The sequence below is a fragment of the Diospyros lotus genome, chromosome 7 (assembly GCF_014633365.1).
Source record: "Diospyros lotus cultivar Yz01 chromosome 7, ASM1463336v1, whole genome shotgun sequence".
NCBI lineage: Eukaryota > Viridiplantae > Streptophyta > Magnoliopsida > Ericales > Ebenaceae > Diospyros > Diospyros lotus.
The window spans coordinates 18,899,915-18,926,845 of NC_068344.1; the positions used below are offsets into that span (position 1 = coordinate 18,899,915).

General features: G+C 37.5%; 2 protein-coding genes, 1 long non-coding RNA gene and 1 other non-coding gene across 8 annotated transcripts in view; 2 read left to right on the top strand and 2 right to left on the bottom strand.

The window, feature by feature from the left end:
- Positions 1-963: 963 nt before the first annotated feature.
- On the bottom strand, positions 964-1,070 carry LOC127807042 (small nucleolar RNA R71). Its single transcript, XR_008024580.1, has one exon. It is a non-coding gene; the product is annotated as a small nucleolar RNA R71 (small nucleolar RNA).
- Positions 1,071-5,677: 4,607 nt separating this feature from the next.
- Positions 5,678-7,950, top strand: LOC127806816 (pentatricopeptide repeat-containing protein At2g27610-like). The gene has a single exon (XM_052344345.1). It carries the CDS (start codon positions 5,792-5,794, stop codon positions 7,907-7,909), a length of 2,118 nt encoding a protein of 705 aa, XP_052200305.1. The 5' UTR covers positions 5,678-5,791; the 3' UTR covers positions 7,910-7,950.
- A 26-nt stretch (positions 7,951-7,976) lies between these two features.
- On the top strand, positions 7,977-21,237 carry LOC127806817 (uncharacterized). Of its 5 annotated transcripts, none has more exons than XR_008024504.1 (5): positions 7,977-8,420; positions 8,744-9,015; positions 9,133-9,258; positions 9,390-9,497; positions 20,598-21,237. It is a non-coding gene; the product is annotated as an uncharacterized LOC127806817 (long non-coding RNA). The 5 variants fall into 5 exon arrangements; XR_008024503.1 differs by having other exon boundaries at positions 7,977-8,232; XR_008024506.1 differs by lacking the exon at positions 7,977-8,420 and adding an exon at positions 8,498-8,632.
- Positions 21,238-22,795: 1,558 nt separating this feature from the next.
- Positions 22,796-26,931, bottom strand: part of LOC127805741 (uncharacterized) — a 51,043-nt gene continuing 46,907 nt past the window's right edge. The window contains exon 6 of the mRNA XM_052342499.1: positions 22,796-23,114. Coding sequence (XP_052198459.1) covers positions 23,085-23,114 — 30 coding nt within the window. The 3' untranslated portion in view covers positions 22,796-23,084. The remainder of the gene's footprint in view (positions 23,115-26,931) is intronic.

Below are 26,931 nucleotides of genomic sequence, written 5' to 3' on the forward strand. Positions count from 1 at the left end.
GAGATTAAATGTAAATTAACACATGGTAATAAACAATATAAGGTCCTATAATAGATAGAGATGCTATTGTGCCTTGTGAAATCGTTATGTGATGATCGATAAGAGTGAATGCTTACTTATAGATTCGTAGGTTGATTAGAGATAATTAATCTCATATATATGTATAGAACCGAGTGACCATTGAGACAGGTTTTTGATTAATAGGGGATCATTGATTTTCAACTTAGATTCAGAATTAGCAAATTCGAGTAATGAATAGATAAACCATACAAAGAACGATGGTGAATTCATGAACCCTAGTGCCTAGGTTATTGAGTTTAAAATTAAAAGAAGTGCTCTTGTGTGTTCGTAATTAGTGAATTAGTTCCAGTTAGTGTAAAACCAACTTTTAATAGTCTTATAACTGTGTATGTGATTCGTCAAAGTTAAGCATGATTAAAGTAGGAGTAAGTAGCCAATCCTTATGGGTTCAACACGCTACTTATCAATATATTACTCGTTACGAGCCATCCACTTGCCAGATAAAATTGACGAACAAGTTTTTGGCATTGTTGTCGGGGATTGGTTCTTTTGATTATTGCTTTAATTAAGATTAGCTTTAACATTTTGTGTTGCTTCCATTATTTTCTAATGCTAAACTGTTTTGATTTTTATTGTGCTAGAATTGAGATAGTGCATGAGTCGTTCAAAAAGTCTTGATATTGTTGATTTTATTCCAGAGATTGAACGAACTTTTGACCGAAAATGGCGTGAACAAAGGAAAAAGATATTCTGATGGGGGATTTTATGATACCTCCAATCATTAAAAATTGATCCACTATAATCTACCCTCTATATGGTCATGATAACTTTCAGTTGAGACCGAATGTGATTAATGTATTCTCCATACCATTTTATAGCATTACTACATGGGCAGATCTGTAGAAATTTACATTGAAAAATTTCCCACCTACCAAGATTAACAAGCTCAAACATGAGATCTCAACCTACTAGCAAGCTAAGTCTAAAAACTTTCACGAGGGATGAGAAAGGTTCAAAGAGTTGCTTAGGAAGTGCCCCAGTCATGGTTTCCCTCTACTAGCACAAAATCACTATTTTTACTCTAGGCTGACTCCTTATAGGCGCTCAACAGTTGATTCTACAACTGGTGGTTCTATTTGAAGCAAATTAGTCAGGGAATTACATGATCTATACGAAACGATGAGTGAGTAGTTTATAATGTGGTCGGACATGAGTTCACATAAAAGAACAGCTAAAATGCATGAAGTAGATGTGAATACGTTGATGCTTGCTAAAATTGATGCATTGTCAAAGTAGATGGAAGTGTTAAACTACTTTTCATTTGCTAATACAGTGCAAGTACCTCTCCCTGTTTGTGTAACTTGTAGGGTAAATCATCAGTCATTCGAGTGTCCCATTAATTATCACTGACCCTTCACCGACTGAGCAAGAAGCATATACACAGAATTTTCAACACTAAAAGAATTTTTAGTGCTAACGGAATAACCCGTTCTCTCAAACATACATTTTAGGATGGAGATACCATCCTCACTTCTCCTATGGTAACAATCAAAATATTCAAAAATCACCAAATTAAGGACAGCCACAAGAGGAAAATGGGGGATGGGAAGAAATTGTCTCAAAGCTTCAAGAATAGATTAATGCAGCTATAAAGAATATAGAGAATCAGATTGGATAGTTAGCTAAAATCCCCACAGAAAGGAAACCAGACACATGGCCTAGAAACACATAAGTTAATTGAAATGAGCAAGTAAATGCAATCACAAGAAGGAATGGAGTCCAGCTACCAAAAATTCATGTCAAATGATCAGGTGTGGAAGAAGAAATTGAGATAGTCCAGGAGAAAGTAGATCAACCTAAAGAACTTGAAGTAAGAACTGAACAAGAGAAAGTATTGCCTCTACTGGTAAAACCTTAAGTTCCTCCAATTCCATTCCCAGAGGTTGCACAAAAACAAATTGGATAAGCAATTTGAGAAGTTCTTAGAGGTATTCAAGAAGCTCCACATAAACATACCATTTGTTGATACCCTAGCTCAAATGCCTAGCTATGCGAAATTCATGAAGAAAATCTTATCAAATAAGAGAAAACTAGAGGAGCATGAAACTGTCATGTTAACAAAGGAAAGCAGTTTCATGTTGCAAAACAAGCTACCATCGAAACTAAAAGATCTAAGGAGTTTTACTATTCCTTGTACCATTGATAGTTTATACATTGAACAAGCTTTATGCAATTTGGGTACTAGTATTAACTTAATGCCTTACTCTATTTTCAGGAAGCTTGAGTTAGGAGAAACAAAGCCCACAACGATATCATTGCAGCTTACAAATCGATTTGTGAGACATCCGCATGGAATTGGTGAAGAGATATTGGTAAAAGTAGATAAGTTTATATTCCCTGTTGATTTCATCATTTTGAATATGGGAGAAGACATGGATATCCCACTTATTTTGGGTCGACCCTTCCTAGCTACCAGACGAGCATTAATTGATGTGCAAAAAGGGCAACTAATGCTAAGGCTAAATGAGGAACATATTGCATTCGACGTGTTAAAGCACTTAAATTCCCTAGCCCTTTAGATTCTTGTTTCTAGATTGATATTGTAGATAGAGAAGCAACTAACACTTTCACATTGAATAACTCGTTAGATCCTTAGGAATCATGCAACATGCATTCACATGATGAGGACTCTAATTTAGCTATTATTGAAAAGTGTGTTAGATACTTGTAGGGATCAGAACCCATCATAAAGGGAAAATAGTACATGGAATTGGGCACAGGTCCTCCATAACCTTTGCTTTCTATTCAGTAGGCTCCTAAACTTGAGCTAAAACAGCTACCTTCTCATCTTCTGTATGCCTATGTGGGTGAATCCTTTACTTTTTCAGTTATCATTGCAAACTTTATTAGCTAGGAAGAGGAGGATAAATTACTTTGGGTGCTTCGGGAATACAAATAAGCCATTGAATAGACTATAGCAAATATCAAAGGCATTAGCCCATCTATTTGCATGCACAAAATACTCATGGAAGAAACGTATAAGCTAGCAGTATAACATTAGCGTAGACTAAATCCTCATCTTCACGAAGTGGTAATAGTCGAGGTATTGAAGTTACTTGATGCTGGGATTATTTATTCTATATCAGATAGTACATGGGTTAGTCCTATTTAGGTGGTGCCAAAAAAGAGAGGTATTATAGTGGAAAAGAATGAAAACAATGAACTCATACCAGTTTGACCAACTATTGGATGGCAGGTTTGCATGGACTATCATAAGTTAAATTAATCAACCCAAAAATATCACTCCCCCTTGCCATTCATTAATCAAATGTTGGAGCAACTAGCAAGTCACTCTCACTATTGCTTCCTTGATGGTTATTTGTGATACAATCAAATTCCAATAGCTCTAAAAGATCAGGAGAAAACAACATTTACTTGCCCATGCAACACGTTGCTTATAAAAAGATGCCTTTTGGCTTGTGTAATGCTCTTACCACATTTCAACATTGCATGATGTCAATCTTCTTAGATATGGTGGAGAAATTTATTGAAATATTCATGGATGATTTCTCAGTTTCGGATCTTTATATCATGAATGTCTAAAGAATTTAACTCTTGTTTTAAAGTGTTGTGAAGAAACAAATTTGATGCTTAATTGGGAGAAGTCATGGTCCAAGAAGAAATTGTGTTAGAACATCAAATTTCAGTCAGGGGTATAGAAGTCCACAAGGTGAAAATTCAAGTCATTGGGAAACTACCCCCGTCAAGATCAGTCACGAGTATTAGAAGCTTTTTGGGATGTGCTAGATTTTACAAACAATTTATGAAAGATTTTTCCAAGATTACAAAGCCCTTATGTAACTTGTTGAAAAAGGACATAAAATTTAACTTTTATGAGGAGTGTCTAAATTCACTTAACATTCTTAAAAAAAAGGTTGACCTCAGCACCTGTGATTGTGGCACTAAATTGGGACCTACCATTTGAACTCATGTGCAATGCTAGTGATTATGTCGTTGGGGCAGTTTTGGGATAACGAATGGATAAAATTCTACACGTTATTTACTGTGTTAGTCGGACTCTCAATGACGCTCAAATGAAATATGCCACTACAAAAAAAAAGCTACTAGCAGTAGTCTTTGCATTCGAGAAATTTTGATCCTATCTCATTGAATCGAAAGTGATTGTCTATATAGATAATGCAGTTTTGAAGTATCTATTTGCTAAAAAAGATGCAAAACCAAGGCTAATTTGATGGATACTATTTCTTTAAGAGTTTGATTTGGAGATTTAGGATAAGAACGGATTTGAGAATGTGGTAGCCGACCACATCTCTAGAGTGGATTAGCCCTATCAAACTGAAGAAGAATGCATAAATAAAAGGTTTCCAGATGAATAGATTTTTGGGATGGAATAGGCAAATAGCGAAACAAATGCACCATTGTATGTTGACTATGTGAATTATCTTGCAAGTAATATTGTGTCTTCTGATTATGACTACCAGCAATGAAAAATATTATTTTCAAAGCTTAAATACTACTTTGGGAAGATCCTATTTTTTATTAAAGAGACGTTGAACAAGTAATTCGAAGGTGTATTCCAAAAGATGAGATGAAAATACTCCTATAGCAATGTCATGCTTCACCATATGGTGGACACTTTGAGGCTACGAAAACTACAACCAAGTACTATAATTCAGGTTTTATTGGCCAACTCTATTCAAAGATACTCATACCTTGGTGAAAAAGTGTGATCGATGTCAAAGTATAAGGAACACATCAAGAAAGCAATAAATGCCTTTACATGGCATTCTTGAAGTTGAATTGTTTGACATTTGGGGCACTGACTTCACAAAGCTATTTTCGCCCTCATTCTCTAATTTGTATATCTTAGTGGCAGTAGACTATGTCTCCAAGTGAGTAGAAACAGTGGCATTATCTATTAATGATGGGCGGGCAGTGGTGAGTTTTTTTAAAAAGAATAATTTTATTCACTTTGGAACTACTCAGACTATTATAAGTGATGGAGGAAAGCATTTTTGTAACTGGCAATTGAAAGATCTCTTGACGAAATATAGGGTTAAACATAAAATTATTATTTCACCCCTAAACAAGTGTTCTAGTGAAAATCTCCAATCGGGAGTCAAAAATGATCCCTGAGCTAACTCTAAATGCATTCCATAATATTTTCAAAGCTAGATCCTTTAAAATTTCTTGTAGTGAAAATATTCGATTACCCCCTTTGGCAAGTGATCGAAAATAATAATTATGAAATTCCTATTTGGATACTCGATTTGACACTTTTGAAAATATAGAAAGACTGATGCATTGATGCGTGGACTTTATGGCATTCAATGCAAATATACAACTCATCAGTGCAATAGTATTATGAAAATTATTTCAGTTAGAAAAATATATTTTAAAATATCTTAATATATTTTTCATTAGGACGGAATGTGAAATTATTTAAACAATTTTTTTTATTTATGTTGTATATATGTATATATAATGAAGAACATTTAATTAATTTCGTAATTTGTCATATACAAAAAATTTGTGAGAATGTATTGGAAAACATCCCCCATATATATATATATATGTGTGTGTGTCTGTGTGTGTGTGTGTGTTTGTGTGAATCAACCGAGAAATAATCAGTCGAGACCTGGATCATGGCGGCAGAGGAAGAAGGCGGTATGCCAGATCTGGATGTGATGGGATGATTGAGGATATCTGTTGATCAATTGAGGCAGTATTGCCAATTCAGAATCTTCCAATGTCATTCTCTCGGCTCTTGCGCTTATATGGAAACACAGGGTCCGTTCTCAAAGGCAGAACAATCCACGGCAAGCTTATCACATCTGGATTTCGTCCAGATATTTACACAAACAACCATTTGTTGTCGCTGTACCTGAAATCTGATCTTATTGATGATGCTCGTCAAGTGTTTGCCAGAATGCCTGAACGAAATCATATTACGTGGACAACTCTGATATCTTGGTATTCACAAATAGGTTTTGTGGAAGAAGCACTGGATTCTCTTAGGCTAATGATTTCCGTTGGTTTTGACCTGAATCAATACAATTATGTGAGCGCAGTGTCTGCTTGTGCTAGAAGAGGAAATTCCAGGGCTGGTAAAGAAATTCATGCAAGAATTTATAGGAGTGGGGAAGAATTAAACAGCTTTGTAAGCAACAGTTTGGTCAATTTGTATGGGAAATGTGGACTGTTGGAATCGGCTCAGTGTGTATTTGATGCCATTCCTGAGCCAAATTCAGTCTCTTGGCATTCCTTACTTTCAGGCTATTGCCAGTGTGGAGAAAATGTGAAGGGCCTGAAGATTTTCTTGAGGTCTTTGGAGGCAGGAGTAAGGATCAGTGAATTCTCTTGTGTGACTGTTTTAAGCGCTTGTGCTGCGCTAGAAAAATTGGAACTTGGTATGCAAATGCATTCACATGCCATAAAGGGTGGGATCAGAATGGATCAGTTTGTTGTGACTGGGTTAACAAACTTTTATGTTAAATGTGGTGAATTGGACTTAGCCCATCAAGCATTTTGTGAAGTAAATGAGCCGCATTTGACAACATGGACTGCATTAATACTAGGGTATGTTCAACAAGGGAAGGGAAGGGAAGCCATTGATCTTTTCCTTATTTTGCATTCTTCAGGTTTCAGACCAAATGAGATAACATTCTCATCTGTGCTTGGAGCATTTGCCGATGCAATGGAAGTTGAAGTTGGAAAAGAACTCCACTGTTTGATCATGAAATCGGGATTTTACTCATTTACACATGTGGGCAATGCAGTTGTGAACTTCTACTCAAAAAGTGGGTTTCTCAATGAATCTTGGAAGACTTTTGAAGACATGGAAGCACGTGATATTGTTTCTTGGAATGCCATGATATCTGGATGTGTAAATTGCAGTCACTATGGAAAAGCCATTGAGCTTTTGAATTGCATGTTATGTGAAGGATTTGAACCTAATCTTTACACATACTCGAGCCTTTTGAACATATGTGGTGATCTTCCAGCTTCTGAATGGGGCAGGCAAACCCATTGCCGCATCTTAAAACCTGGCTTTGATTCTGCTGTTGTGGTGGGAAGTGCCCTGATTGACATGTATGCTAAGTGTGGGCGCTTAAGGGATGCTCGGAAAGTTTTTGATAATCTGCATTCAAAGAACTTAGTTTCTTGGAATGCTATGCTTGTGGGGTATGCCCAACATGGATTTGGTAGGGAAGCTTTAGACATATATGATGTGATGCAGAAATCTGGGGTCAAGCCAAATGATATTACTTTTATAGGAGTGTTGTCTGCCTGTGGGCATGCAGGTCTTTTGGAGGAAGGATTGCAGTACTTTGATTCCATGAAAAGAGATTATGGAATCACCCCAAGAAGGGATCATTTAGCTTGTATGGTTAGTCTTTTAGCACGCAAAGGACAAACAAAAAGAGCTTTAGATTTCATAAAGCATTTCCCAGAAGTTGCAGATAAGGTGGTTTGGCGCTGTCTTTTGTCAGGATGCAAAACTAGCAAAGACTTAGTGCTAGGACAATATGCTGCTGAGAAAATTTTAAGCATTGATCCAGATGATATTTCAGCCCTTATAATGCTCTCAAATATATTTGCAGGGGAAAAGATGTGGAATGAAACAGCAAAAATGAGGAGGATTATGAAAGAGAAAGCATTAAAGAAGGATCCTGGATACAGTTGGACTGAGTTGAAAAACAATGTATATTCATTTAGCGCAGGACATAATGTGGATATTCATGGATGTAGTGTCCAAAAAATTTTGAATGGATTGACTGCCCAGTTGTTTGATGCAGGATATGTGCCTGCTGCCTTGTTGCAATTCCATCATGGGAAGTCTGTACACCAGGAACTGTTGACATAGAAGTGCTTGATGACAAACTATTTCAGTCCATTCATTGACTTGAGTTTTCTTTTCTGTATATCATTCATTGACTTAAGTTTACACTTGCTACTCTTTGAGTGGGTTGACAAATGATAAGTGAACTACACTGAAACAAAAAGCAAATTAAGTCAGCCTAGCAAGTGTAATTGTCAGTTCATGTCGACAGTCAAGGACTCAGGTGTCACATTACCTCATGGAGAGCTGTGAATTTAGTGAGAGCAGCAGTCAGGGAGGCTGGTGCTGTGGGAAATCTTTGGATGAGAGGTTAACAAATTGCTCCTCATGTGTCCTTCATTCTGAAGGTAGTCTGCTACTTATCCTATCCTTGGTCCTGCCCCCATCAACCATTTTGGAGACGGTCCAGTACTTGATTTGAACTTTGCTTCCTACCTGGCCTTAATTCTCCTGCAATATCTCTTGTTTGTCTTTGGACATTGGACATTATCAAATGAGGTCTTTTTAGGCCAATCAGTCTTAAGCACTTGTTCAGGTGCTTCCTTTTTTATTTCCATTTGATGCATAAAACTTGAGAGTTTCAACATGAGAATGTCTGAATTGACAACTTCTTGGCAAATTACCTACCTATAGGAGGAAAAGCTCAAATGAGTTTTTTTCTCATTGAAGTTTGCCATTAGAAAATGTTGCTTAGCTTGTCTAGGTTGTGGGTATTCTCACAAGATAAAGCAATCATGCTGAGAAAAGGTCACTCAGTTCATTTATTGTCCTGATCATTCTGTGCTTATTGTATCTGCTCTGGTGGCCCAAATGTATCTAACTGCACGTTTGGGTTGAAAATGCGACCATAAATGGCAGGTCCTATAACAGCATGGTGTATGATCTGCTTACCTGAACTTCATCGAGATTGATCCCATTGCCCTCCAGGAGAGCTAAAAACCTGCTGTGATTCTCATCAGTTGCTGATAATGTGTGCCTCATGTTGATACAGACTGGAAATGAAGAAGATATATGGAAGTGTAGATGTCACAGATATAGAAGTTGAAGCCATGAGATTTCAAAACAGGCTTATAAACACATTGACATATTGTCTTCTTACTCAAATGGAAAACTTCCTTTATCATATTATGGTAATCTAGTTTCAAATACACAAAAATATATATATATATTATACTGCCTTCTTTACGCTGTATTTTTTTTCTTTTTTAATGTGCATATATGATCATATTTTTTGTCTATGGTGCCAGTGGTCGAACAACAAGAATATAGGGAGGAAAAGTCTGATTTAGGAAGCAACGCTAAAGCTGTAATTATATCTGCGCATAATTTGGAACTTCAATCTTGGAAATTCTCTCTCTTCTGAATCTGTGTAGGTAATTCAAGGATCAGGACCAAAACTTTCAATACTCGAAGTCATCTTGAAGGATTTACTAAGTCATAAAGTCATGTTCCTTACAAGTTACAAATTGTGTAGTTTTTTTTTATTTTTCTATTGTCAATGCAGGAAGTCCTGAGCATTGGGGACGCCTTCAATTGAATGATAAGGAATTGGAGAATCTGTTTGAGCAACTACATTTCTACTGTGGGACTGCACTACTTCACACTACTGCAGGTATGGAAATAAAATGACATATGTAAAGAGGAGTATGATAGAAGAGTCATGCACAACAATGGTATTTGGGAAAAAGGATGTGCTTATCCTCAGTAATCAAGCTTGAAATGTCTAGAGTTCTTAAGAAACTTTCTTGAGTGGAATGTATCAACTAAAATTTAGCAAGAGTTCATCAGTTTGAGGCACATTGAAAGAAAAAAAATAGGAGTTATTTAAAATTTTTGAAGTGTTCTGAATACTAAAAAATATGTCCATACTCTGTTTACATATGTTTTTGTCATGTACCTGGGGGGCATACTGTAATAAACAGAATTTAATGGTAGTAGGTGCTATAAACCATTTTACACAGGTAATAGTGGCGTGTAATACTTAGGCAGTTATTCTGGCGAGAAGGATGAGCATGTGTGGGAAGGCTATAAATTGTGGCTGACCCTACTGTTGGAGTTATCTGGAATTTGAATGAAATCTTGATTCTCTCTCAATTTCCTTCTCAATTCTTTTATCCTTCTCTATCTCTCTGTTTTTCTAATTCTTCTCCCCCTACTTCACGAGATTCCTTTTGTTCCCAATGTGATCTCTACCATCTAGGAGATATCAATCTTCAAACATTGCCAAATCCTTGCGAATCTGACAGTTTTTCTCTTACTAAGGTTACATAGTATTAGAAGAGGTTTGCATAATGTTGTGGGCAAAAAAATTTAGAGTCAATCCCTAAAATACAACCTTTTTGAAAACTTATTCCCAAACTACCATCTATTTCAATCTTATTCCCAAAATACCACATTCCCTGCCACCCTTGTGCCATGCTAAACGAGGCATTACCTTATAATAAAATTGCTTGGAGGTGAAAATTGTTAGAACTGGTGTTGTACATATATTATATATATGCTAGATAGTGTTCTACATATATATTAGGAAGATATTTTGTCTCATGGTTGTACCTTGTACATAGGTATATATATACCATATTGTGAATAATAAAATACAATATTTTTCCTCTCAAAATATAACATGGTATCAGAATCTCAAACCCTAACCCAACCCTAGATCCAACCATCGCTTGTTATCGCTGTCGCTGATCGATGCCACCACCTCTGGTCACTTCGTCCGCCTTTGGCTTCTCAGATCTCGTGCATCGTGACTTAGATCTTGCGTGATTGTTTCTATCTACCGTCACCATTGCTTCGTCGATCTTCCATCATTGCTGCCGCCATTGTTGCTTCGTCGATCGGCCATTGTCGCCGCTGCTCCTTCCATTGTGTTCGGTCTCAGATCTCGCCTCCGTTTGACCGCCACCACCGCAAGTGACACACCGCTTCTACGTCGATCCCCACCTTGTCTTCCTCATGCAATGCAACAGATTACGACCTCAGATTCGCTTCTAGTCGGTCTTTTTCTTCATTCTCGTGGCTGTCTATCAAATTGTTGGCCTCTTTCGTCAATGACGACCTCATATCCGTTTCTGGACGGTCTTCTTCATTTTCCTAGCCGTTTATCAGACCGTTAGCCTCTTTCGTCCCCATTAGACACCTAAACTAGTTCTAGGCTACAGGTTCAGATTTGGTTTGCAGCAACTCTTTGGTTTTAGATTTGGGTTTTGCAGTTTTAGATCTAGTTTGCAACAACTCTCTAGTTTCAAATCTGGGGTCAGATTTGGTTTGCAGTAGCTTCTAATCTGTCTATCTGGTTGGGCTTGGGTTTTCCACTATGGCCTTTTTCAAATCTTGGAGTGGTGAGTTCCTCTTCGACTATGACTGTACCTGTACTGTCTTTATTTGGTATTACAGCCATTACCACTGACAAATTGAATGGTAAAACTATATGCCTTGGTCAGCGTCTGTTCGAATGTGGTTTCATGGGCATGGTGTTAGTGACCATTTAACTACAAGGCTTTCTAAATTGCTAAAGTAGATAGTACTGTATGGGATCGCATAGATGCATAGTTGGTTACGTTGTTGTGGAAGTCAATAGATGTTGATTTATTCCCCTTATTTTGTGTCTACGAGAATTGTTTCGATATTTGGTCTCATGCTCAGCAGCTATATACTAATGATATTGTATGTTTATACACTATCATTAGTAATTTGTTCTGTTTTCAGAAGGGGGACTCAGATGTGCCTACTTACTTGGGTCGTATTCAGTCTATTGTGATAGATTTTAACGTTATGCTCCTGGTTATAGTTGATCTCAATAAGAAGAAAAAGCAGAGAGACAAGTTGTTTATGGTGTTTACCCTTGCAGGCCTTGGGCCCGATATGGAAGGTGTTTGCACTCAGATCCTCAGTAGTCCCACTATACCTACCATGGAAGAGGTATTTGCCCGGATCCTTCATAGTACACAAACATTTTTTGAGGCTTCATTTGGAGAGCGATCTATCCTTGCCTCTTAGACTCATGGATCTTCCTTTGAGATTGGACTTGGAGGTGGTCGTGGTAGAGGTGCTGGGCATGGTCGCAGTGGTAAATGCCCTTATTGTAATTATTATCATCGCCCTACTCATTATAAGGATTCATGTTATGCACTCCATGGTCGACCACCCAAGGCCAATGTTGCAATTCCTCAAGGTGCAGACACATAGTCCATGGTACTCGATACCTCTCATACTGAGCAATCAGCTTCTACATATACGATCTTTGCTGAGGAGTTCACTGAGTATCGTCAGTTTCAAGCAACTTAGCAGGCCTCATCTCCCGTAGCTTCTATTGCCTAGGGACCTCTTTCTTTTGCTCAATCACCCATGGTACTTCTCATATATGTCTTACTCATGCTCAGCTTAGTCCTTGGATTCTTGATTCTACTGCCTCAGAGCATATTTTTGGCAATCAATTCTTATTCTCTCATTTTGATTCCTCTATGTCCATTCCTCCTATCACTGTGGTTGATGGCTCTAAAACCCTTCCCATTGGTATTGGTAGGGCTGATCCACTTTTGTCTATTTCTCTCGATTCTGTTTTACATGTCCCTAGTTGTCCATATTGTCTCATTTCTATTCGTCGTCTTACTCGTTCTTTGAATTGTTATGTTATCTTTGATTCTGATTATGTTCTTGTGCAAGATCGGGGTACAGGACAGATGATTGGCATTGGGTGTGAGTTTGAGGGACTTTACCATCTTGCCTTGCCGTCATCTACGATGGCTACTTATGCTACTATAGGAGCATCTCCTCTTCAAATTCATTCTCGGATTGGTCATCCTCACTTATCTACTTTTCGATAGATGATTCCTTCATTGTCTTCGTTGATTGTTCTAGAATGCAAGTCTTGTCAACTAGGAAACATGTTTGTTCTTCTTATTCTAGTCATCTTAATAAACAAGCTGGTGCTTCTTTTGATCTTGTACATTGAGACATTTGGGGTCCTAGTAGAGTTAAGTCTAAACAGGGTTTTTCCTATTTTGTTACATTTATTAATAATCATTCTCGTTGTATTTGGCTTTACTTAATGAAAGATCGTATTGAATTTCAATCTTTATTTACATCCTTTTGTAATGAAATTTCTACTCAATTTAGTCGTACCATTTGGATCCTTTGCAATGATAATGCCAAGGAATATTGTTCTCATACATTTCAAGCCTTTCTCTTATCTCGAGGTATTGTTCATCAGTTCTCTTGTCCTTATACTCCGCAACAAAATGGGGTGGCTGAACGTAAAAACCGTCATCTCATTGAGATTGCTTGGACACTTCTCCTTCACATGCATGTTCCTATTGTCTTTTGGGATGCCGCTCTTCTCACTTCTAGTTATCTGATCAACCAGATGCCATCCATTGATCTGAATGGGGCCATTCCACATACTGTACTTTTTCCTTGTGATCCCATCTATCATATCCCCTCTCGTGTCTTTGGATCAACTTGTTTTGTCCATCTTCTTTCCTATGGTCGTGATAAATTGTCTCCCTGCTCGATCAAGTTTGTGTACCTAGGCTACTCTCGTCATCAAAAGGGATACAAGTGCTACTCCCCTAAACTTGGTAGATATTTTCTCTCTTCTGATGTCACATTCTTTGAGTCTACACCATTTTTCTCTTCTTCGTCTAATGATCTTCTTCCTCCCTTCATGAGGTTCTTCTTGTCCCTTCTTTTCCTCTTCTAGTCTAGGTATTTGTTTTTGTTTTTCTTGTTCCTCTCCAAACTTATCAGCGTCATTTTAAGCCTTCATCAGTGCCTTCATCTCCTGCTCCTCCTATTATAGATGATGGTATTCCTCCAAATTCATGTCTTCCTCTAGTTGGTGCCATTATGCCGTCTCCCTCCGACTCTGCCCAAGCTCCTGTTCGTTGTGATACACATTCCACTCGCATTCCTCATCCCATTTATACTTTCGTGAGCTATCACCATTTGTCATCTATTTATTCTGCTTTTGTATGTGCTCTTTCTTATATTTCTATTCCTAAGACAGATGACAAAGCTATTTCTCACCTTGGGTGGAGACATGCTATGGATGAGGAGATGTTTGACTTGTTGGCTAATGAGACATGGGATCTATTTCCTTTACCTCTAGGGAAGTCTACTATTGGTTGTCGGTGGGTGTTTACAGTTAAGGTTGGTCCAAATGGCTCTATTGATTGTCTGAAGGCTCGGTTGGTTGCTAAGGGCTATATACTCAAATTTTTGGCTTAGATTATGGTGATACATTCTCTCCCATGGCTACAATTGCTTATGTTCATGTTTTTCTTGCTATGACCACTATTCAACAGTGGCCTCTTTATCAGCTGGATATTAAAAATGTTTTTCTTCATGGTGACCTTCAAGAGGAAGTATATATGGAGCAACCTCCTAGTTTTGTTGCTCAGTGGGAGTCTCGACTGGTATGTTTCTTGAACAGGTCCTTATATGGCCTGAAGCAATATCCTCAGTGCTGGTTTGGTAGCTTCAATTCGGTCATCCAGTCTTTTGGTATGAGTAGAAGTGAAGCTGATCATTCTATTTTCTCGCCATTCTCCCAGTGGAGTCATATTATTGGTGGTGTAGATGACATTGTTATTACAAGAGATGATGACGTTGGTATTGGACAATTAAAGACTTATTTGCATTCTTATTTTCAGACCAAGGATTTGGGTTGGTTGAAGTATTTTTTTAGCATTGAGGTAGCTCAATCTACCCATGGTTTGTGCATCTCTCAAAGGAAGTATGCCTTAGATATTTTGGAAAGGATTGGTATGCTTGATTCCCGGCCTATAGATACTCCTATGGATTCTAATGTTAAGCTTGTACCAGGACAGGATGAGCCATTAGAGGATCCTTGGCGATATAGGAGACTGGTTGGGAAGCTTAACTACCTCACCATTACACGGCCATATATCTCTTTTGTTGTTAGTGTGGTAAGTCAATTCTTAGACTCTCTGTTATTTATGATAATCAGGCAGTTCTTCATATTGTCTCTAATCCAATTTTTCATGAGCGAACCAAACACATAGAAATAGACTTTCACTTTGTGAGACAAAAATTGATTTATGGAAAGATTAGTACCTCATTTGTTGGCTCTAATGACCAGCTAGCAGATCTTCTTACCAAGGCATTATGAGGTCCATAGCTTGTCTACATTTGTACCAAGCTAGGCACATATGATATATATGCATCCGCTTGAGGGGGAGTGTTAGAACTAGTGTTGTACATATATTATATATATGCTAAATAGTGTTGTACATATATATTAAGAAGATATTATGTCCCATGGTTGTACCTTGTACATTGGTATATATATACCACATTGTGAATAATAAAATTCAATACTTTTTCCTCTCCAAATATAACAAAAACAACTATATTACAGAGTCACTTCTTCCACAAGGGGTTCTCTATGCCCTCTACATCACTCAACATCAACAAATCATAATAAAACCACTAGTTGCATTAGCTCCTTTTTCTGAAAGCTACTAATCCCACCAGCGATTGTGCTAACACCCAAACGACGATGTTTTGATCACGAAGCCCATAAAACCCTAAGTCTTTTCTCCATATTGCAAATTTTTATTGCAGTTCAGCTGTGTGCCAAATCGGAGCCCTTTTCCTCTCCAAGTCTCCAATTTTTCACATTACTTCTTCTTGAATCAACATCACATTTGACCAACTACTCTCAAACTTCATAGTCTCTTTTCCGCAAAAATATGTATATTGTCCACAACATTTTGTGTTTCTATGTATATATATTTGATGGTTTGTGTATATATATTGTGGAATGTAAGACAAAAATGTGTAATGTAGAAAATAATATGTACTAAAATGCTTCTACACATGGCTATTGTGTAATAACTAGGAAATACTAAAATTTTGTAAAATAAATGTTTTTTTTTGTGGGTGGTATTACAATGCGATTGTGGAGAAATTGTGAATGACACTATATAACTTCATGTTGTTGTCCATTTGTAGGATGGGTAGTGAGATTGTAATGATCCATTATTCATGGGGTGGGAAGTGGGGCTAGGGGCAACACGGTGCGACATATGATGGTGGAAATGTGTAGTATTTTCACATATCACGTGGGGGGAACTGTGATGAACTCTTGGCCACAATATGTAAAAACTGGGATTCATGCTTGAATACAACTTCAACATTGCGGTTAGATTGCCTATGACATGATGGGTTAGACTAATGTTCTCCCATACATGATGGCAATTCCCTACAGATACCAATCAAAGTATGGGCCAACCTGCGGATTGGTTGGATGCATGTTGTTGTGAAGCCATAACGTAGATGACAAGTATGACGAATCAATCAACAGCAGGGATGTGTTGCAACCAATACAATGGCGAACACTCCTTTCTAGGGATGTGTTGCAACCAATACAATGGCGAACACTCCTTTCTATAGTGTCCTTATTATGGAAGCGGATCACCCCATGGATATTGGGTTGTCGCCACCTGTAGTTGTTGGTGGGGAGTCTAATGGTGGACACCAGCTATAGGTGGTGTTATAGCAATATTAAAGAAATGATTATGTAGTAGGATGATAGGGCACCCCTCTCCCCACATTATGAAATTTAGTGTAACAACAATGGAGATGATATAGATGCAGTGGATGCTCACTTGGAAGTAGAATCTGATGATGATGATAACCCTATTAATGATGAAGGTGATGTATCAATTTCTCATTTCAATGCATGTCCTACACTTGGATTGATGAACGTGGATTGGATCGTTCGGGAATTTTATAACAATGAGATGGATGGTGCAGGGATCCTCTCATGTTAGTGGCAATCTCTAGAAAGGGTTGAGGTACAACACCAAAAAAGGACTTGGTACATTACATGAAGGATTGTTATTTGCAAGAAAGGCGAACACATGTGGTCTCTCATTTAGACACAATGCAATAGTCCATCAAATGCTAGTTGTCTAATAGGTACCCCGAGAAATTAAGGTGTTGTACCAAGCATAGTTAGGATTTTGGAAAATTGCTCCTGTACATGGCCTCCATACTTGTGTGAATACAAACTTGGATAAGGACCATCGAGAATTGAGCGCCCCTTTTGTTGCCAACATGGTTATGGGTTTAGTTCAAAGGGACTTGGACGTGTCCATTATAATGTTGCAACAACATATTGTTGAGTTGTACAAATACCAAATTTCCTACAAAAAGTCTTGGGATGTGAAGCAAAGGGCCATAACTATATATTAGGTGATTGTGACAATGCATGCAATGAGTTGATTCCTTTTATGCAAACCATTATCCAATCTATTCCCAAGATTGTGTATGGCTTGCATACAAGACACTATCTAGTGCTAGGGGTGCAAGTATTCTCTCATATTCAACCTCCTACTCCTACTCATGCTCAACCTCCTTCCCATCTCCTTGGTCATCAATAGTTGGCATGTGATTCTTGTCTTATGGTTGTGCTTATCCTGCAACGAGTATTGTTTTCCTCAGCCAGACCACAACATGTAAGATCATGTTCTTCACCTACTTAGGTCAGCCACAACACACACCAAGACTGCATAAGTACCCTTTAATGTAAGCCTACCAATGCTAGCAATTGCCCTCTTGTACACACTATTAATAGTCTCAAACCATAAGTACCAACATAACCACATGATATATTAAATATGCCAATTTAATGCAAGGTACACTATGATATGAAGAAGTAAATTAACAATCTCTTACCACAATCAAATAATCTACCCCTACCATATGGAATCTCAACAACTGTGGCTCCCTCCGTAGCGACGATATGATCTGCACAATGATGCGCCAGTACCACGTGAGGTACCCCAAATGTGTTAGACAAACAAGAGGACCTAGTATAGAAATGAAATATGATTGCCCTAATGAGCCCATAACTCTATGTACTAAGAGTGGGCAATCACCTAGTTTGTGTTATGTTGGCCCTGACTATCCTTGTCATGCAGCCTCTAGTCTATGTTGGGGAATACTAGCATGATCTACACCATACCTAACTAGCATAACCCAACCCTAATAATGCCACTCAATAATGCCAAAACATATTAAGAGCACCTCTACCATCCAAATATGTCACGCCTCAATGCTGAGCATCAGCAAACCATGTAGAACATTGTTAGTGTAGGGTTGTTAAGTGATTTATAGAAAACATATATTAAAAACTGATAGTTACATGTCATGCATAAAGTAATATTGCTAAATCTTGAAATTGTACCTAATTGTCAAATTGATAGTCCAACTCATCTCTATACATTTTAGGTGATGGGATTTAAGATTGTTGATGGAGGTCTTCTAGACTTTCCATTGAAATCCTAGTGGATCTGTCTCAAGGTCTATCTCTAGACTTACACAATAGTCAGACATCCAACCTAGAGTTGCTTCCATGCCTAGAGCTGGAATAGTGAGAGTGGGCCCCACAAATCTTGTGGACACCATGTTGAAAAGCACAACACAACCCTCTGTACAAATAGGCAAATACCACCACCCCAACAAGTCTCTCCCACAAGCGTCTAGGTTTCTTAGCACTATAAGTAGATGAGTTGTGCATACTAGGCTGACTTTCAGGGAACAACTACTCGCCAAAGACATATAATAGGTAGGTTCGTCCATACCCCTCTAACGTGTCCTCAAGAGCATCATCCGACATGGTAGAGAATGTGTCTTGAAACCATGTGAGCTTTACCAATGACCTGTGCATAACCTTTCGTGGAGGCCTCACTCTAAGTAAGTCCTAACATAATGCCTCTCATTCTTGGTGTGCCAATCTTGTAACTAATGGCCTATCCACTCGAAGGCCCATGATGATGGCCATATCCTGGAGAGTGATGAGGGCCTCTCCAACAATTGGGTGAAAAGTATGTCTTTAACCTCCATCTCTCCATAAGGGCAATCATGAGCACCCAATCTATTTGGAAGGTTGCACCCAAGTAGTGCACATATCCAAACCTTACCCTTTTAATGTGCTTGATGGCTCAACCATGGGGTACACAATGCCTCTTCTGGAACTATTTTCTAGTTGAGCATGTTAGTTGTCTCTCCCCATCGCATCCCGTCCCTTATGACCTACAAGCAACGCTAGTCCTAAAGGTACAACAAGCTCTTATTGATGGGCCCTGATCCATGCATGCCCTCCGTAGTCTTGCTAGATAATGAAAACAAATATTAGTTATCCTGAAGAGGTAGGCTTCAATAACAAGGTTCATTGATAAAGCAATGTCGGAGTAAAAGCATAAAGAGTATGGATCTCAAAATTGTGAAGCACCTATCTTAGACACATAGCAAGTATATTTATATAAGAGTATGGGATGCACTCATTAGAAATTAAAAATAAATAAAAAGAGAATGGTATGAGATGTTTGCCCAAATATCTTAACTAGGAGATCTCTCTAGTAAATCAAAAAAGTGTCCCATATTATGCCACTTGTTTGATATGCTTGCCTCAAAATAGGTCAAAAAAATGTTACTAGTATTAGCTGCCCCATTAAACTTCCAATTCCATTAAATTCCATATCAAGATTTACTTATGCAGCAAAGTGGGTTAGGTATTTTTTATAGTCTAGATAATTTGCTTTAGCTTTGAATTAGTTATAGATTCTAAAGCTTCTTTCTTTATCCTTTTGCATTTAATTCACAACAAAACTATAGAGGCACCCAGACATTCACATGCCTAAATCCTCGTTTCTTTAGTTAGTAAGCCATTGGACCAGTAATTAAATGTTAAATTTGAATTTTGAATATTATGTGGTTTGTGATGATGTGTTTTTACATGCATAATGTTGTGCATTTACAAATTACAAGAATCAGATAAAAAAAACCTTTGAAATTGATATGCAGTAAAAATCTTATGTGAAAGTTAAATGAGATGTCGGAGAAGACAAGGAATTGGGTTGCCAATCGTCAATCGTCGGCTGTGGGAGAAGAACACGTTGAGCTTCTCTCACCAGAAATTATGAAATGAGGAATAAAGGCAGGGGGTATACCAGTCAATCAAAACAGCAATGTGCTGATCACACGAGTAGCGGTTCTAGGGTCTCTTCAGCGGCTGTGAGCAGAAATGATGAAGTGAGGAACAAGGGCACGGCACGAGGATATATCAGGGTCAGGGTCAGGGTCAAACGAAATGGTGTAGTTTTATCTTTAGCAAACCACTTATGGAAGAGCATTTTTAACCTATTTCTCCTTGTCCAAGAAGCAGCCTTTTCTTTCCTTAAATTGTTACGTGAACAAGTATGTGTTGGATATCGGACAGAGAGCCACTTGTGGCATAAGCGGGTCTTATATATAGCCACTCCTGTTCTGTCACATGCAGTTCTATCGCTTAGTGCTCATTGAGTGTGGCACACAGGTGGCGGGGAAGGTGGTATTCTAGGAATAAGTTTGGAGAAGGTGGTAGTTTAAGAATAAGTTTGGAGAAGGTGGTATTTTAAGCATTGACTCAAAATAGATTCCAATCAGTTTGTATTCCTCCTCGTAGAAGGGGTTGTGTGCTGCCTCCCTCCCAAATTCCTTTTCCCTAAGTCTCCAAGTCATTTGTGATCAAGATTGCAGCTTGTATCATGATACTAAAGTTCTTTTCCTTTGTTTTTTTTTTTTTTTTGTCTTTATTGTTCTCTATTTTCTTTCTTATTTTCTCTCTCTCTCTTTTTGTTTTGTTTTGTTTTGTTTTGTAAGTCTGATTTGCTGTTCTCACTATTGCAAATGTCTTCAGATGCAGTGCAGATTGTAAATACTGATAATGTCAGCAATTTGTCCGAAACTTCCCATATTCAGGCACAAGTCATTCAGCAGCTGAAGTGGCATCTCCAACATGGAAGCTGGGATGGCTATATGATCCTTTCCAATTTTTGATGAAGAAAGAATATTGGTTCTTATGTTAATAAGAAAATGAAAGCATTTGAAAGCAAGGGTAACATGTAACGGAAGTGTTCATCAATAATATGTTAGATTCTTGCCTGGCCAGCATTTCATTTTCTACTACTCATCAAAATCATACCTTTGGACCTCGCACTTCTTGACTTGTTTCAAGAGATCCAGCCCCGGTCACTGTGTTCACCACTATCTCTTCAACTGCTATGTACTCATCATAATGTTCCATCTCCTGCTTACAGCGAAACAATAAGGAAGGTTAGAGGTGATCGTGATACTAAGAACCGTGTCAACACCTTACGAAACTGCAATGCCCTTCATTTTACAGATGCAGGATGAGGTGTGTCAACGTGAGATCCTTGCAATGATCTGTAGTCATGATATGCATGAAACAAAGATACAGAGAAGTCTGTCTTAGGTTGATGCTACAATGTTGAAGAGAATTGCAGAAAGAAAACTAGAGTTCAGAAGTATAATTGAGTGAGCAGCAAGGAGTCTGCAGGTCCAGGACATTTGCTGCATTGTTGTTGGAAAAATGCTATTGGTACACCCATTTTATACATTTTGAGCTACATAAGGGGGTATTATGACAAAAAAAAACCCCTCATGAGGCGCATAGAGGCGCGTGAGACGCATGTGAGGCACATGGTATTTTAGTTATAATATCCTCTTATGTAGTGCAAGATGTACAAAATAGGTGTACACTTAGCATGATTCTTGTTGCTGAAACCCTGAACTTTTCTTTAAGATCAACTACTCTTCCATCTCCAATGTCCAACCTGCACAAGAGACGTAACATGTCCATTTTGTTTGGAATAGTGATAATCGGTTCAATTTCGATTTCAAATCGAATATTAGTGCCATTTTGTGAACATCCCCTGCACAGTGGCATGTTTTGCTTGTCCTAATACCTGACAATGTGACTGGGGGCTGGGAAAATTGATCTCTTAGATTATGACCGTTTTGAGTGGGCACCATCATGTGTTGGTGGAAAGTTCACTTCTTTTTATCTTAAGAATCAGTGAACATAAACTGAATCTGCTGCTTCCATACGGTCTTTTAGCTTTACGTTTGCTTCCACCTTTAAAAGGGTTAATGTTATTTGCTTCTTCCTCCATAGAAGCTTAAACTTGTAGGGTACTACTATATTCGTCCATGCAAGGCAATGACCGAAATGGCAAAGAAAATTGAAAAAAAAAAAAATAGGCAACCCACTACAGTATGCTACCACATCAACACACATTTGGGGCTCCAACAACTGGAATTTTTCTCATAGTAATTCTTGTTTATAGAGCTATAACAACAAGGAATGAACTTGTAAAATTTGAGATCCGTGGATTTTTTATTAGTTAATTGGAAATTATTATGATTCCCCAAGCATCCTTAATTAATGATATGACTAAAATGCTACAATAAGAGGTTTTTATGCCAAACTTGATACAATAGCTTTTTTGTGTGTTTTTTTTTCTCCATTATCTGTGTAATTGTTTACTGCATGGGTCAAGTGCCTTGATAATGTCATTATATTGCATGTGGAATAAAATGGTAGCAAAATATTTATAATGCCAAGCATAGTTTACCTTAAACTATTGATGTAAATTACTATTTTAAAAAAATAAAAGAATAATTTTGAACTCTTTAATTTTGAGAAATATCAAAAGAATATTCTCTGCAACTTCTAAATATTTTTTACAAGTAAAAAGAAACTTTTTAAAGTGATGATAGTATTTCAAAGTTTATTGTTCTCCGTTTCAAAATAATATGGGAAGGGGAAAACCACTAGAATAAACAAAACTACTAAAAGGGAAAATTCAGGTATCCCTTGATTTGGTCAAATGTATAGTATATTTGTAACTTTTCAAAGTTCTTAAAGTCTAATAGAAATAGCCGTTATTTAAATCACATTTTAACAAAGTTATGCCCTCTCTTATCCGTTATATTAAGCAAAAATGAAAAGGGAAAGGAAAGAACTTCCCAATTTGATGACTGTTGCTTATAATAATCCCTCATAAGCAGGAGAAATATTCAATGCAACGGTAATACCCATGGCAAGCAGGTAGATCAATATCCAAACTAAGGAAAACAAAATTTAACTTTTGGAAGGGAAGGTGGGATTACATTTAGCAACCATCAAACATGTCATTTCAAAAGGCACAAAAGCAACAAAGCACACGGACTACTGTTGAAGAAGGTAAAATCAGGGTACTTGAAAAACTTAAAACTACAAATTTGGACAATCAGAGCACAGCCACTAGATGTCAGATACCAACTCCATCTCAAAGATATTCCTCAAGAAAAGCACCTTGCGGTAACCGACCAATGCTCATTTCTACCCCTGAGAAATCATGATCCTCTCCAGCTGCATGGCAGAAAATTACGCATTTAAAAAGATAAAAGACAAGTAAAGAAATACAGAAAAAGGTCATTTCAACTCCTTTTAGTCAAATTAAACATACTTATAACAAATAGAATGAGTGGGGCAAAATTTACAGAGCTAAAGTCTAAATGATTTATGATTGACAAAAGACCCCAGTTACTTCAATTCTGTAATGTCAGTTTCAAACCACTTTTATCAGCAATTCAAAAGCTGATTATAAGAAGAGCACGTTAAGCTAACTAGCATTAGTTGAAGGTCAAGGACATCTGATTAATTATTTTGATGACTAACAAAACTTATGAAGCCTATTTAACGGGTTTTTTTTTTTTTCAAAATTAAATTTGAGTGCTTTTCAGCCATAAGTCTTTCCTGGATGCCAGCTAAGGGGTAGTGGTGACGCGGGACAGTCTCGAGGAAGATTCGGACGGGTGTATCCTAGGCGAAGTAGTAGATTTTAAGACGTTTATATTTGTGATTATGTTGGGAATTGTTTCTTTAATTTCTAGTATTTGTGGGTAGTTTTTTATTTTATATTGGACACACAAACACACACACACATATATATATGTGTGTGTGTGTGTTTGTATTTTGAATGGTAGGCAGTTATTAGACACAGTCCTCTCAGAATTTTCCCTCTCAACTGCTGTCTCTGTCTCCCCAACCTTCTTCTTCTTCACTCCTCTCTCTTTTCTCTCTTCTCTTCTCCATTCTCTTCTGTTCTACATCAGGTAGTCATCTATCAAGGTGACAGTCAAATTTTTTCAAGTACTGGCTCCAACAGTGGAGCCAATAGTCAACTGTTGGATGGAACAATCAATCTCTTTTGGTTGTTGATCTCCACAGTTATCTTTCAATCGACATTCTTTCGTCATTGGTTTCAACAGTTGATCCAATAATTGATTAGATAGATGTCTAGTTGAATTCTTTTGGTCATTGGTCCTAGTAGTCAAACCCCAGTCTACTTTGTGAAGAACTAGTTGACCAGGTTTGTGTTCTAACATTAACAGCCAATCCAACAGTAATCTGTTCACGCATTAGAGTCAATGTTTCCAGGGGATCTCCTGATGTCACAAGAACAGTCAACCCAACAGTCAACTGTCAGTCAAAACCAATTGAGGTAATTTGGTCACTAGAAGTAGGATCTACAGTCAACTTAACAATCGACTATAAGTGGTTCAGTTGACCTTCCAAGAAATTTGTTTTCTAATGAAGCTTGAGGAGTCGACCTAGATGACAATTGATCTCCCTAAGATTCTAACTTTATTTATTTTGAATTACCTATGTTAATCAATCCAACAGTCAACATAACCCTTCATAGCAACACGCTGCACTGTTTGTGTGTGGTGAAAAAAGAGTTAGTTGCTGCATCAGTGTCTACATATTTTTGCATTTTCATGAATGGACAGGAGTAAATAGTCCAAGATCATAAATTAAGTATCGGTCATGGAATATGGAGACTTTGACAAGAAAATCTATGAAAGTGGTGGGTGTGACGATTAGGATAAAAAATAATACTATGTGCCTTCAAGAGGCAAGATGGGTTGGAAGAAAGGCTAAAATGTTAACAGAATGTGGGTATAAACTTTGGTACTCAAGCAAAGATCAGGCAAAGAATGGATTGGGGATTGTTATGGACAAGACTTTAAAGGATGGAATAGTCGATGTGAAGAGAATAGAAGGAGATAGGATTATTGCTGCCAAGAAAACTATGAATATGCTTAGGTCATATGAATTGCAAATTGGGTTAGTAGATGAGATAAAGACAAAATTTTGGAAAGATTTAGAGGGGTTAGTGCAAGAAATAGCTAGAAGAGACAAGCTCATTGTAGGAGGTGACTTAAATTGTCATGTGGACAGAGAAAGGAATGGGTATAGAGATGTACATGAAGGTTACACATTTGAAGAAATAAATAAAGAAAGTAGGGCTTTTTTGAATTTTTCCAAACACTAGGTTTAAAAAACGAGATGGTCACCTTTGTAGCAGTTTTTTTGAGTTGTTGGCAGAGGAAGTGCTTGATTATCCAATAAGTTTTGTTTCAGTCACTAGCCTTTTATACACCAGGGACGACCTTTGGAGAGAGGAATACAAGAGCCTTTTAGGATGTAGGGAGTGATGTTTTACTCGTGATTGGTTTTGATGATGAAAAACAACAATTGGTTTCAAATCCTAAGTCAAACAAAAATCAATTTAACGTACAATGGAAACACTGTTTCATGAACTTTGTCAACATAATTAATCAAACTATATTCTTATGCATGGAAATTTGCAAATATTAGTCTCATGTTAAAACTCCTAAATTAGTTTCAAAAGATTGACTTGCACCGTTGGTCAAAATGGACTAAAATGAAGCAAATCTTTTCAAAGGAAAAAGGGGTCCTTTGTCGACCGGTTAAGGAAACCTGTAGACCATTTTTCAATTTTAGTCCAAACTGTTGACAGTTCGAAAGAGACTCTCGACTGTTCTTCTTGAAAAGCTTTTGGTTGTCAACCGTTTGCCTTAGGGTTTTCGACTGACAAAATGCTTGTTCTTAATATCTTGAATCTTGCCTTCATCTATCAACCGATATGATATCATTTGTCGACCGATCCTTTAATTTTAGCTAATTTGTCGACCATTTTTCAATGAATTGTCAACCGGCAGAATGTCTAGTTTTAATGTTCCTGAAATATGACTTGCATCTGTCGATCGATACAATATCATCTATACCGACAAAATGCATATATGAGGAACTATTGACAATTTCTAATAAGCTGTTGATCGATTTTTTAATTTGAGCTTATTTGTCAACTAATGCCTTGCATCTGTCGACCGTTTCTATCGCAGAAATCTCCAACAATTAGTTTGTCCACTAATCCAAAGTGTTTTTTCTACTACCAATGACTATATTCTTGTAAGATCTCATCAAGTACTATAAATAGAGACCAAATGGATGATTCAAACTGCTCAAGTGATCTTATTACAAGCTCTCAAGTGCTCATTCATTTTTGTGCTTCATTGCTTATTCATTTTTCTCTCTAAGACTTTGTATTCACTTTGTATAATTTTATTTCAAGTCTTGCATTCATTCTTGAGGGAAATTGCAACTAAGAGTGTATACTCTTAGATTCTCTCTTCTTGTATCAATCTCGTGTTCCTAGCTCATCTAGCTAGAGGACTTACTTGTGTTTGAGTAGGAGGTTTGTTTTTCCTATCTTGTTTTGCTAGAGGATCTACACTTGTTTGTAGGAGTATTATTTTTGCCTAGCTTGTTGTTAGAGGGCTTGCTTGTCAAGGCAAAATGTTGTACATTACCAACTTGATGTTGGACGGCCTATCCGGAGTGATAGGAGGAGTATAGTGAATTGGTTTTAAAATCCTTAGTGGGGAGTTAAGGGAGTGGATTAGGCTTAGGTTAAACCGAACCACTATAAATCGCTGTGTACCTCTTTCAATTGTGTTCATTGTTTCATTCATTACTCTAAACATTTCATTAATCCTCATTTGCATTAAAATCTCATTTTGCATAAAGAGGAATTCGAGTTTTCAAACAAATTTTTAAACAATCCAATTCACCCCCCCCCCCCCTCCCCTTGGGTGGTATTGGTGCCATTGCTATACAATTATTATATCAAGGAGTTCTTTGTTTCATGCAAAGTTTTAGCTTTATCTTCTCACTTTTTCCAGCTAAAAGTGGACACGATGTTTTGTTTGTCCATCTTTGTGCAGCTTTTGCATGATTTGTCATAGCTAGATAGCGATAACCCCTGCTTTGTTACCCATTCTTTTGTACAGGATTCATTCCCACTAAAGCAGTATTT